The sequence below is a fragment of the Ascaphus truei genome, chromosome 3 (assembly GCF_040206685.1).
Source record: "Ascaphus truei isolate aAscTru1 chromosome 3, aAscTru1.hap1, whole genome shotgun sequence".
Classification (NCBI taxonomy): domain Eukaryota; kingdom Metazoa; phylum Chordata; class Amphibia; order Anura; family Ascaphidae; genus Ascaphus; species Ascaphus truei.
The window spans coordinates 64,365,762-64,378,771 of NC_134485.1; the positions used below are offsets into that span (position 1 = coordinate 64,365,762).

A 13,010-nucleotide genomic window follows, 5' to 3' on the forward strand; every position below is an offset into this window, starting at 1 on the left:
TGTGACGAGGAGGACCCCTGCTGTATTCTAAATATTTCACACTGCGGTTACACCATATATTGGCCTTTCTTTTTACACTTGTATAGGAACCTCTAGGGCAGGGGTGCGCAAACTTTTCAGTCTGCGCCCCTCTGCCTGCTCTCCCCCCCCCGTGCCTCCCTCCTTACCTTGTTTTCGGCGTCAAATGACACTGCTGGGTCACCGTGGCATCATTTGACGACGTGTCGCCAAAGATAAGGGAAGTTGCAGAGGTCTCACTTTATCCCCCGGCATTTAATTAAAATGCCTTGGGGAAGAGCGTGGGGCCTCTGCAACTGCTGCACACCCCCCCCCCCCCTGGAAAATCTTGCAGCCCCCCCCACCCCCCAGTTTGCACACCCCTGCTCTAGGGCAGGGGTCTCCAAACTCAGTCCTCAAGGGCCGCCAGCTGCCAACTGGCCGGCTTTTATGGATATCCCTGTTTCAGCACAGATAGCCACTGATTGAGCCACCTGTGCTGAAACGGATATCCATAAAAGCCGGCCTGTTGGCGGCCCCTGAGGACAGAGTTTGGAGACCCCTGCTCTAGGGTACAGTTACTGTACGTCAGTGAGCACCCCTGGGTTGGACATAGTTCATTGTAAGTATGGAATGTCAGTCCCACTTTTTGTGATGCCATGATTACAGTATATTTTAGTTTACTAGATCCATTTGTATTGTTTTTATAGGCGTGTATGATATAAATTTTCAAAGACATATATTAGTTGGTTGAAAATAATTGGCCATGTAAAAGATCCTTTAGAATACATGCTGCTTGTGTGCTGCCTTCACGCAACCCATTCATTAGTTATCATTAGCAACCCTCTTTTGGTAGTAGACCAAGACTATACTTGGCTTCTCTTGGCAACCTTTTTAAGTCATGCAATTTCCCTGCACTGTTTTCATACAGTATATATCTTTTTTTTAATTATTTAGCACCATTTCCCACCACTTGTGCTTTCCTTTGTATCAGACTATGTGAATTTAACTTGTGGTGTTGATATTTATTATAGCATTTGTGGATAGATGGGATGTGACCCTGAGTGCACAGGGAGGTAAGTGTAGCCCTATTTCCCCCTAAATAGAGAGACTACTGGTGCTGCCGTTACCTGTTGGCTCGCAGAGGGCCAAGCCTCCGCCACGGGGAGCCTGGGGTGGTATAATTATCGTCTCGGTGTAGCGCCTCCATCTGCGAGGGATCCCAGCGTAGTGGGAGGAGCCCCTCACAGGAACCAATAGTAATAGTAAACACACACTATATATATTAACAACCTTTACTGACAGCACATATAACATAACACCACCACACAGTATAGTGAACAACCAGCCCAGTACTACCAGTGAGTGTCCCAAAGTATATCGGTGCTATGCACCAATACCCCGATGTCCCTTTTCCAATGTCCAGCTCACCCAAAAGTGTAGGGAGTAGCGCTATCCTGTGAACTGTTGGGACACTTTGTTGAGGTACCTGCCGAGTACTCCAGTACTCGGTGCGGCCGACTTAGCAACGAGGATCCGTCTGATCCCGCGACATGAACCTCAGCGATGGTGTCCGCCTCTGCGTTGGGTGGACTCCGGTAGGAGGGTCTCACCTTTAAGAGTCTATGATAACCCGCAGTGGTCTGGTCCCAGACCACAGGCCGCGTTCACCGCGCGCCGTCTTAACCGTCTACACTGAAATGGGGAAGCGTCCCTATCTAAGGGCCTTCCCTGAAGCAGCCACAAGCTACACGTGATTGGGGCCTATCTGGGACCTAAGGGGATTCTCTGGCCTAGTCTGAGTGCCACTGACACTCAGACCCTACCCTCCCCTTGTTTGTCCTGGCTCCAACTGACTAGCGTGGCTCCAAGCATGTGAAATGTATCTTCTACTCCTCAGAGGATCCTAACTGAACCCCATGACATGAATCTGAACTGTGCCCCATGACATATGCCCCAAAGCACTATGGGGCTTGTAGTTCCACGGAGTACCTTCCCTACACTGGCCACCGCTATGAGATCCTCTGTGCATGCGCGATCTCACTGCCCATGCGCGCACATGTCCAAATGGCAGCGCCCCGCTACGGGAGCCGCCGAGAACCTCCGGCGACTGGCTCGCCTGCTGCAACCTCCCTGGAGCTTCGGTGATTCACTGCTACGCGCGCACCTCCTGCTGATCGCCGCAGCGCTACTGCTCGGCCACACGCCCCCCCCACCTCTTAAGTGTCCGCAGGTACTGGTGGTAAGAGGGCAGGGGACCAGAGGGGACCTGGTTACATAAGGAATTGTGATTATACAGTGAAAGGACTTTATACTAATGTTATCACTAATATTCTGTGTGCAGGTGGTATACGGATCTCACGTTTGTGGAAGATGGGTGCTGTGTTGCCTGCAGTGGCAGAAGAGCTCCTCCGGGAAGTAAAGCGGACTTACGAAGACACCTCACAAGGTAGACGGAAGTGTTAACAGTAGGAATGGAGGAAGTGGAACGCTAAACATTTTTCATTGTGCAATGCTGGTACCATTGAGCAAAAATGGGATTTTCCATAATGAAGCTGAGATTCTCTTAAACAGCAATTTACAGGGACTCATTATATGTAACCATATCATTCATAATACCCTTTGAGGTAGTATACCCTTCTTATTTTCCCTCTTGTTCCAGCCTTAATCTTCTGCTTTTCCTTGTTCCAGCCATTTCATATTTTTACTTTCACTTCCGATATTGTCCATAACACACTTCATGTCCCAGAAACATGTTACCATGTAAGGGTTTACATGAAATGCAGGCGCTCTTGTACTTTGAAACCATGTTTTAATTTGAGTGGCATCAGATCTGTTTTTGGGAGTTAATTTATTGCTACATGAGCAAGGCAGTATGTTTTCTAAGTACTTGTGCGAGAAATTAAATACAACCGTCACTTGGGGGAGCTGTTAGATGTTACATTTGTGCAGTATTAAAAGTGCTTTGTATAGATCTGGGGTAGAGTGGACAGTGCACTATCTTCCCTTTATTCACAGCTTTACATTAAAACTCTGGCCTCAAAAGAAGTTTGGGAGAGCAGGAAAGGATGAAGAGGGCAAACTGAACAAATTAATAGAAACCGGGCGGGTGACATTGCAACTTCCTATTGGCTCTCATGCCGCAGGAGATTTAAACCACCATATTGTTGACCCAGCCAGGAACGCTTCTAGCAGCACCTTTGGAGATAAGTAGCTTAGGAAGCAGGGGGTCCTCAGATCTGGAATTAACGTAGTTCAGTGCTGAAAACCCCCGGGTTCACAACTAGAGGAAATAAAAAAGAAATCTAGATGAAACCATTCCTTTAAGTGGAAGTACTCTCTTCAGATACAAGGTTGAGTGTTCATGGAGTGGAATAACAATGTGCTCGGGACTCTCTTAACCAAAACTGGAGAGAGTTGAACAGGGATCTCCTCGAGTTTCAGTAGTTTCCATAAATTATCTCTGGAAAAGTAAAAATGTGTTATCCGGGCAGAAAACAGGGGTCTTTCCTTTTGTAGAGTCTTGACATAAATAATTTGTAATAGGTTAGACAAAACGCCATCACGAGTTTGTATCCCAAACTGTTGTAGGCTGGTGCTGGCTAACTTTCAATATGGGGTCCTAACCCTGCCATTGAGGAGAAAGCACATCTAGGACCTCCAAAAAATGATTGGTTATTTGATGATGACAAAGGGTCGTTTAATCACACGTTGCTTAGTCCTTACTTGAATCTTTCAGCATTCGATTGCCAGGGATCATTTTAATTTTGCAGCTTGCCCGATTTAGGGTGTAATTCTCTATTGTCTGGATTAGCTGTTTTTGGCTGAAAATCGTCATTGATTTTAATGGGCATATTTAGCAGAATGGTCATTTCAGCCAATATAGAATAAGGACAACAAGGAATATAGTTAAAGTAGAATCTAACATTGTGGATGACTCCGATCTGAGTTTGCATGTAAAATTGAATGTAGATGGGAAAGGCTTTTGATCTCAGTAAGATGAGTTTTTAAAGGGGGAAGATACTGGGTAAAGAGCTGTTTGATGGATTGCTTCAACTGACAGGCAATTTGTTGGACGAGATAACTGCTTTTAATACTGTTATCTGGCCATCTAGTTTAGAGTCAGCTTGTGCCCAGTGTTGCCTCCTTCAGCTGGCTTATCTGACCCTATTATGAGGCTCCCAAGGAAATTGTTAGCGAGTAAATGATTTTGTTCGTATCCTTAAAATCAGGAGAGGTAAGGTTAAGTTGCAACCAGCCTGGTTTGAGACACGTCAGCAAGTTGAGGCCTGCAGACATGCAGTAGGCCGCAATCTAATGAGTAATGAACTCTAAGGAAAAATCCGTTGTGGTAAATAAGGATCTTTTTGAACCACTGCGACCTGCATTGTGCGACAAAAGTTATGGCTTTTTTTTATTAACGGTAAACGGTCAAGCTGTTAACTTCAGTGACCATATTGTTAGCCAGGCCTCCCGAAAGTCAAAGGTAGGCCTATAGTTTTTTTTAGATCGAGAGTTTGCATGGTTATAGATGTTAAATGATCTAATTTGCTTGCAAAGAGTATGGATGTGTTTATCGTGATGAAAGAAATTTAGAATTCACAAGTAATTTTGGTTTTGCTATGTTTGGCCAAAACGTGGATATTTATGCCTAAAGTAATTGTATGTGTAACGGCTCCTACAAGTGACATGACCAGATATTATCTGGGTATGTATACAGTACCATAACACTTTTTATTCATATGTATAAAATGATAAAGTCCCATAAAAACTATGGACTAAAATTGATCACTTTGTAGACCTGTCCTTTCTGCAAGCCTCTCAGAGGTAACCAGTGACTGCAGATTGCTAATTTCCCCTCACCCTGCCCCTTGCCTACTGTATGTTCTCGGATGTGTTTGACAATTTTGTGATGTATGCTTCTGATTCTGAGACATAGCAATCAGTTTGTCAGGTAGTTAAGCATGGAATTTAATAGCGGCAGCAATAGCAAAAAACACAAAGGGCAACCCTGACACGTCCATGTCGCCTAAGGTCTGGGCAGGTAAATGTATTTTGAGTGCTGTTTGTATGATAATCCTCTTATCACAAGCTCTTTTCTTTCTGTTTGTTTACTTGTGTCGGCTTTTGTCTTCCCATAAAGATTTACAGTACTTCTTCCTGGTCATAACTAAGGCTGAGTCCCCGCTGGCGCTGAGCGCGCTCATGCTTGGAGAGCGCTCCAAGCATGAGCACCCGGTATCCTGCTTGTACGCGCGGGGGGGGGGGGGGCATTGCGGAGTATACTTACGCCATAAGTATAGATTTTTTCTTTACCTACGCGCCGATCACGGCGTGTACGTGGGGACTTGCATATATTTATATATGTAATTCCCCGCCGCAAGCGCCGCCCGCTCAGCCCGATCAGCGCTAGCAGAATATCTGTAAATTATTACATTACAATTGTAATAACCTGCATCTACCATTTTGTTTCATTTGTATAGGTATTGGATTCTCTTACCATTATTTTTATATATGGTCTATACAAAAAAATACAGTACATAGTTTACTTAACATGTATTTATTTACTGTTCTCTTTGTTATTATGTTTACATATTAATAACTGTAACAAATGATATACTTTTAATAGAAAACAGGGAAGCAAGACAGGCACAGTAAGCCCCACACTAAAGAGCTTATATCTTAATTTCTGGCTCCAGGAGCACAAATTCTAGACGCGCCTTCTCACTAAGGGTCCTTTATCCACTGACACTGCCGATCACGCCATTTTACGTCTGAAATTCTCCATTTCCAATTATATTGGTCTGTCACAGTAGATTATTACAATTAAGAATGATTTTGATCTAATAAATATTCTTTTGAATTGGTGACGGCAGGATGACCTCAACAAGTGCATAGTTACAGCATGGTGTTTAGAGAAGAAAAGCATGTTTTAAAGTGCTTGACACATCACAAGAATTATGGTCCAGAATGCTTCCATAAAATGTTTCCTGATAAAGGATGGACGTTAGGATGACTGAAAAAACGAATTCGTAAAAATTGATGCCATGGGTAGTTTCAAGCGTCGTCCGGGTGGTGTTTGTCTGCGCAGGGAGGGAAGCCAGCCAATCAGGTAACGTATGCTTCCCTCCCTTTAAGATTACGTCACTTCAGCAAAAACAAAATGGAAGCCATCACATGGTACAGTATTCTGACCAATCTGATTGGTAGATATACCATGTGATGCCTTTTCTTTTTTGTTGTGATGTGGCGTCATCAAAAAGGGGGTGAAGATAGCCAATCAGGTAGCATGCCTCCCTCGCTTTTTGATGACGTCACATCACATTCCCTGAGGTTGAAATTAATGCGGTCCAGCTCCGGAGGCCCGCTGCTTCAATACTGTGTTATTAGAATAAAAGCCGTGCGACCGCCTGTTAGAGGCGCGCAGGGAGAGAGACTGATTCAGTCTCGCTGTTACTGCGCGTCTCTTACAGACAGGTGCAACCTGGTAGGATTGACACAGCGCGAGTCCCATTCAGATGCAGGGACCCCCGCTGTGTTAATCCCGATGGGCCATTACCGAATGCTATGCACTGTCCTGTGGAGGGGCCACGCTTTTGCACACTGTGCACCATCCCATGCTTGAGGCAGCTGATAGAAACAAAAGGCTGCATCTCTGTGTTAATTAAGATGGACACTACTAAAGGTCAAGAGAGGTGTGGATCTATTTTCTGTCTAATTAGCCGACAGCAGACCTTGTACAATTGATTGCTCTTTTAATTTCTGGAAAGCTTGCAGTTTAGTTCTGTTTAGCATGTAATGTAGCTTCCAAAAAAATCTGTCCTGTTATCTTTTGTGGGGGAATGGATAACTTGATTAGTTACATACAGGAAGGCTATCGCCAAGCCACAACATTGGTTTCTCATTGTACATGCGGTGTCATCACTGCGCGTGATGGAAATTGAGTCAGTGCTGTCTCCTTTCAGGGGTGAGAAGATGTGACGTGCAGTGTACAATGGGGGTTTCTTCATATACATTAAATACAGTAACATCCATTGTTTGAAGTTTCATTTATTATTATCATTTTATTATTATTGTCCCAGAGATTCTCTGGTAGAAATGAAAACTGCAGCATACAGTAGCACACAAGACCTCAGGGTAAACATGCAGGGGGGAGGGGCTGTTGAATTCCAGATGGTCTTTGAAGTGTCTTTTCCTCATTCCGTTAACCCCGTCCACACTGGCTTAGTTTTAGTTTAATACACATAGGGACTTACTCAATAAAGTGCTGTAGTGTCGATTCAGCGCTACTGCACAGAAAGTCATTTTGACATGAATGGGACATTCTGTTTGCTACAGCCAAATCAGCACTATTGTACTTTATTGATAAGCATCATAGTTTGTAGTACAAACTTTGTAAGATTCGGATGGATTTGCATCGGGTGGATTTGATGGATTTGCAGTATTACATGATTTCTCCTGTAAAACTCTAATAATCTAACAAGTACACACTCTCTCTAGGGGACCTAATAACATATTTTCGGTTTAATTATCACCTCTATGCTGACGACACACAAATATACTTTTCAACACCCGACCTTACACCTGCTATACAGACCAAAGTTTCTGAATGTCTCTCTGCTATATCATCCTGGATGGCCCTCTGCTGCCTTAAACTCAACATGGCTAAAACAGAGCTCCTCATACTTCCTCCCAAACCTGGCCCTACTACCTCCTTCCACATTACTGTTGGTACTACGATCATTCACCCAGTAGCCCAAGCACGCTGCCTAGGGGTCACACTCGACTCCTCTCTCAAATTCGCCCCTCACATTCAAAACATTTCTAAAACCTGTCGCCTTTTCCTCCGCAACATAACAAAGATACGCCCTTTCCTCTGTTGCTCGACTGCTAAAACTCTGACTCAGGCCCTCAATCTCTCCCGTCTTGATTACTGTAACCTCCTGCTGTCCGGCCTTCCTGCCTCTCACCTGTCTTCCCTACTATCTATCCTAAACGCTGCTGCCAGAATCACTCTACTCTTTCCTAGATCTGTCTCAGCATCTCCCCTCCTGAAATCCCTCTCCTGGCTTCCGATCAAATCCCGCATCTCACACTCCATTCTTCTCCTCACTTTTAAAGCTTTACACTCTTCTGCCCCTCCTTACATCTCAGCCCTAATTTCTTGTTATGCACTATCCAGACTCTTGCGTTCTACTCAAGGATGTCTTCTTTCTACCCCCTTTGTATCTAAAGCCCTCTCCCACCTTAAACCTTTTTCACTGACTGCCCCACACCTCTGGAATGCCCTTCCCCTCAGTACCCGACTTGCACCCTCTCTATCCACCTTTAAGACCCACCTTAAGACACACTTGCTTAAAGAAGCATATGAATAGCACTGTGGATATTCTGCACACATGATACATAAAGTTTGGCCCCCTGCAGACGCACTTACCAGAACTCCCTCCTACTGTCTCTGTACGTTTTCCTACTTTAAGAATGTGAATAGAGAAAGCAGACATGGCTTTGCTGGCTGTAGCCTGTGTGCAGTGATTCTTCGCTTCATGAAGCATATAATTTGGAGGTGGCTGATGAGCAGGACGGCGCTAGGATCAGTTGGCAGGCTTTCGAAAGGAGAAGCCACCAGAGAAAGTATTGTCATATGCTGAAGTGTGTCAGTGATTATGTTTTACTCTGGTTGTAAGGAGCTGTACAGTAATTACTGTACATGTTTGGGAGGTATGTCTACACAGAAGGATCTTTAGAATATTGATAGTGCTTAGAGACACACACACGGAAGGTGTGCAATATTGTTATTGTGTTGTGTGATTTTCATGATGGGAAGGTTCATTTAGAGTGCATTATAAAAGTGCTATGTGCATTCATTCATTTTCCTTATAATAAGAGTGTGCTGCCTGAGTTGACAATACTGTACTTTTCTTTATTTAAAGCTTGCATAATACATCCTGCTGTTTTTGTATATTTGTTACTGTGGTGATAGAACGTCTCCCGTAGCTTTGTTGTGACAGAATGCACGTTCAAATGACGGGGCTGGGAGGATAACCATGTTGCTATTTTTATACAAGGTAACAAATCTTTTGCATACAGTTTACAACTGCCAGCATGTCTTACATTCCTGTCTGTACCTTTATAAAAAGTCACTTTGTTGGCAGAATTATTAAATGTGCTGATCTCACCTGTATACTTTGGTGCAAGTGTTTATCATCGCTATTTTTCTTTCTTTCTATTATTGTGGTTTAGTCCAGGGACTTCTGCTTCTTTGTTGTTTTTTCTTAAACCCAAATGTAGTTTGGAATTGCTGCTGTAATCTATACTGTAACTTTGAAGATTGTGATGCTTTCTGTGATATAGGATTTTAAAATAGTTTTTTAATAAAGGCTTGAGTGCTATATGACTAAGTGCACGTGCAAATCCAAACCATGAGCTAGAGTCACTAAACTCTGTTAGCCTGTTTAAAGTGCAGTAGTGCCGCACTTTAGCCACACTTTGTGAAACTTATTCTAAATTAAGACATAAACATGAAAAAACCTGAATTATAATATTTATTCCTTATATATCGCAGTTCATTGTATAACCCGCTAAGTGACTTGACCAAGATCACAAAGCAAACGAACACTGGAATTTGAACCCGGTTCACGAACTTTATAGATATTTTGTTCCTAGCGCTGAGCTACCTTTTTTATTCATGTTCCGCTCATCCTTCAGATACCTTGCTAAGCGGAACTACACTTTCAAGTAAGATTGGCCAGCATGAGCAGCTACAATCCACTCTAGAAGGGTAGCAACACCTCCATACCGTGTCTTACTGCAATATTATCTTTCCCCCAAAACATAGATTTATTTTCCCGTGTTACAAATTCCGCTCAAGTGTTTCTAATTTGTAGACTCGCAACTCTAGTGCTCATAGTTCTCCTTATTCATGCACACTCAAACAGGAATCATGGAAGCATCCAATGATATTGCCCAGAACAACAGCAATTTGTGCAAGATAAAGTCTAGTTGCAAATAAATGTAGAAATGATGAGCCAGTGACCCCCAAAATGAGAGCCTATCTCAACCTCAATACAGGTGCCATGCAAGATGGAGCGAATGTTAACAAGGCATATGTGCACAAGCACAGATCATTTGAATGCAAAAGTCAAATAATGCAACGAGAAAAATAGAGGAAAAACTAAACGATGAAAAAGAATTGAAAAGGTAAAATCAACAAAAAAGAGTAAATGTGCAAAAACACAAATTTAGGAAAAATTCAGAAAATCTGACCTTATTTGAACAATTCAGGGAGAGCGGTTTTTTTATCACAGATTTTTTATTGAACTTTTCAGATTTTGGGGTACAGAAAAAAGAATGTAGGGGGGGGGGATCATTGTAGCAAAACACCAAATAGTCAAATAATAAGATACAAAAATACACAAACATGAAGGATCCGAGAACAGGCCCGCCCGCCACTGTCACAGCCAGGAGAGATCCGTCATGGTGGAAAGGTGAGGAGGTGCACCCGTCCCCCCTGGATCCCGCAATAACAAAACAAGGGGAAGACATCAAGGGGGGGGAGGGAGGGAGTTATCTTGCCAACCTCGTTCCATCCAGCCACCTGTGTTTATGTATGGGGTCCGGAGATCTCTCAACTCTGGTCTTGACCATACCCTTCTCTCCCAGTTGGTCTGATCTCAGTACCTAGGGTAGTATCCTATTCCTATCTAAATATAATACATGGGTCCCATATTTTGTCATGTGTCTAAGTTGTGTGTCTTAAGCATGCTGTCAGTCTGTCCATTGCCATGACCTCATTTATCCTTTTTTTTTATCGTATTCGTGGATGGGGCCTCTACCTTTTTCTAGGCCACGGCTATTCAACATCAGGTGGCAGTGAGAATGCGAGAGCTGAGTTTCCGTTGATAATGGCTCAGTGATTCAATTGGCTTGGCTAGCAGAAACGCCAAATGGGTCTAGGACTATCCTTACCCCCAACATCTCCTCCAGCGAATCTCTTATCTTGGACCACAGTTTTGTTATGTTTGGGCATGTCCACCATATGTGTATCATGTGTCCCACATACCCACACCCCCCACAAAACTTTCATCTGCTAAGAGTAACCAACAAACAATATAATAATCACAATGTTGTAACACAACATGCTTAGAAACATGGTGATTAATGTTGCCCCAATGTATAAGAGACAGATGTTCTAGCACCGTCTTTTAATTGTCTCATCTTCCTACCTACATATTGTAGGCCATGCTTACAGTTTAAAATAACAACAAATCTAGTGCTACAGATTACATCATCAAACATTTAACTTTTCCAGCCTTTTACAGAACAAACAGATCCTATAGAAACATTTGTAAAATGACATTTGCATCTGTCTTCCTAATTTAGGGGCTTATTCTATATCAACTGAAACAGCCGATGAAGGCCATTTTGGGCCAGAATTTCAAATTGAAGTAAAACCCTTAAACGTACCACAAATTTCAGTAGGCTTTCTTTTTGATTTTTCATTATTTCAGCTGAAGAAATAGATGTCCCATACACCAAAAAGCACCAACAATAGGTTCTAAATATAGTTTGCTTTATACTACCATCAAGGGATCTTTCAAATAGTTCTAACAGCATCAGCATCTGTGTTATAAGAAGTAATGAAGCATGGCAAAGATTATAATGATAAAATGTAGAATTTGAAGAATGTAATGATCTCCTATGTGTGTTTAACGACCTTCGATCAGCTCTCTCTAACATCCAAGTAGGAGAACCACGCTCAATAAAGCAAGCAGTCAATGCTCTAGCTTGTTCTGTACAGCTGAACCCCCTTATAATGCGGTCCTTGGGGTCCACGGAATGAGACCGCGTTATAACCGGGATCACGTAAATTTCGCAGCGCGAGGACTTGCCGGCATCTGCGGATCGCGCTATAACGGGGTTGAGCTATATATAAATGCGTACTAGAGCAGTTTCTTCACAATCTGATGTATTGTCTAACGGAGAGAACTTGGAGTGGCAAATGTTAACCCATAAAGGGTGTTTCCTGACGCATTTTTCTTAAAAACAGAAGATTGAACAAAACCATCTAAATGAACAAACAAATCAATACAAAATGCATGGTGTCATAGAAAACGTTGCTTTGAAATTACTATTGTAATTCAAAAACAAATGTAAATTATTAAATGTATCATCCCAAATAGACAACAGATAATCTATATATCTTTTGTAATAAATAATGAGATGTAAATGGATTACGATCTCCAATAGGTTGGCGGAAGACAGGGCAAAAACGTAATATTTTCCAAAGGCATATTTAACTTCTAGTGTTATGAGTTCACCTTAATGTGTCTCCATTCAGTAAACAGCCAGGCAGAGGACTGGAGTATTTCAAATACATTCGCACAAACAAGAGAAAAGAGATGAATAGGTTTTCATGTACCATATATCCATTCCACAGCTGAGTTCTTCTGTGTTACATCAATGCTTCTTTTGTTCTCTGTTGACTTTAATAAAAAATAATGATAGGTATAATCAGTCTTACAAATGTAGGTTAAAAATGACTTTTATAGGGGGTTTCTTTCCATGTGCTAACCACATTCAAATGAGTTATTCATTATTTATTTTCTATTAACTAAATGCAACAGTCCTTCTTCCCTTTAAACAGCACTGAAGTCTCACAGTGCCTTGAAAGTCCTGGTTATGATTATATTCAGCCCTGTTCATTCCATGAGGCATGTTTAATATAGAATACTATGGCTTGAGCCAATAAGTACAGAAAAAGTAGCACATCATATTATAATAGTGGTGGTGAAGTGACCAGTACTTTTTTGTTCTCCTCAGCATGCCTGGATAATGGGGAGAACGATCAACGGTAACTGGCTGGGGTCTATAGATGTCCTTATCATTAGTGATGGGCGAATGTTACAAAGTTGGGCCCGCGAACTTTCGGACAAACTTTTGTATTTCTTCTCAAAGCTGCAAAAGTTTGTGTAAACATTTTTGTTATTCAAAAACTGGGTGAAAGCATGAAGTTT

At 42.4% G+C, this 13,010-nt stretch overlaps 1 protein-coding gene across 2 annotated transcripts in view; it reads left to right on the top strand.

Moving 5' to 3' along the window:
* ZSWIM7 (zinc finger SWIM-type containing 7) overlaps positions 1–13,010 on the top strand; it is an 80,017-nt gene that overhangs the window by 5,623 nt on the left and 61,384 nt on the right. For both annotated transcript variants that reach the window (XM_075594175.1, XM_075594176.1), the window contains exon 2: positions 2,342–2,446. In XM_075594175.1, coding sequence (XP_075450290.1) covers positions 2,371–2,446 — 76 coding nt within the window. In that variant the 5' untranslated portion in view covers positions 2,342–2,370. The remainder of the gene's footprint in view (positions 1–2,341; positions 2,447–13,010) is intronic.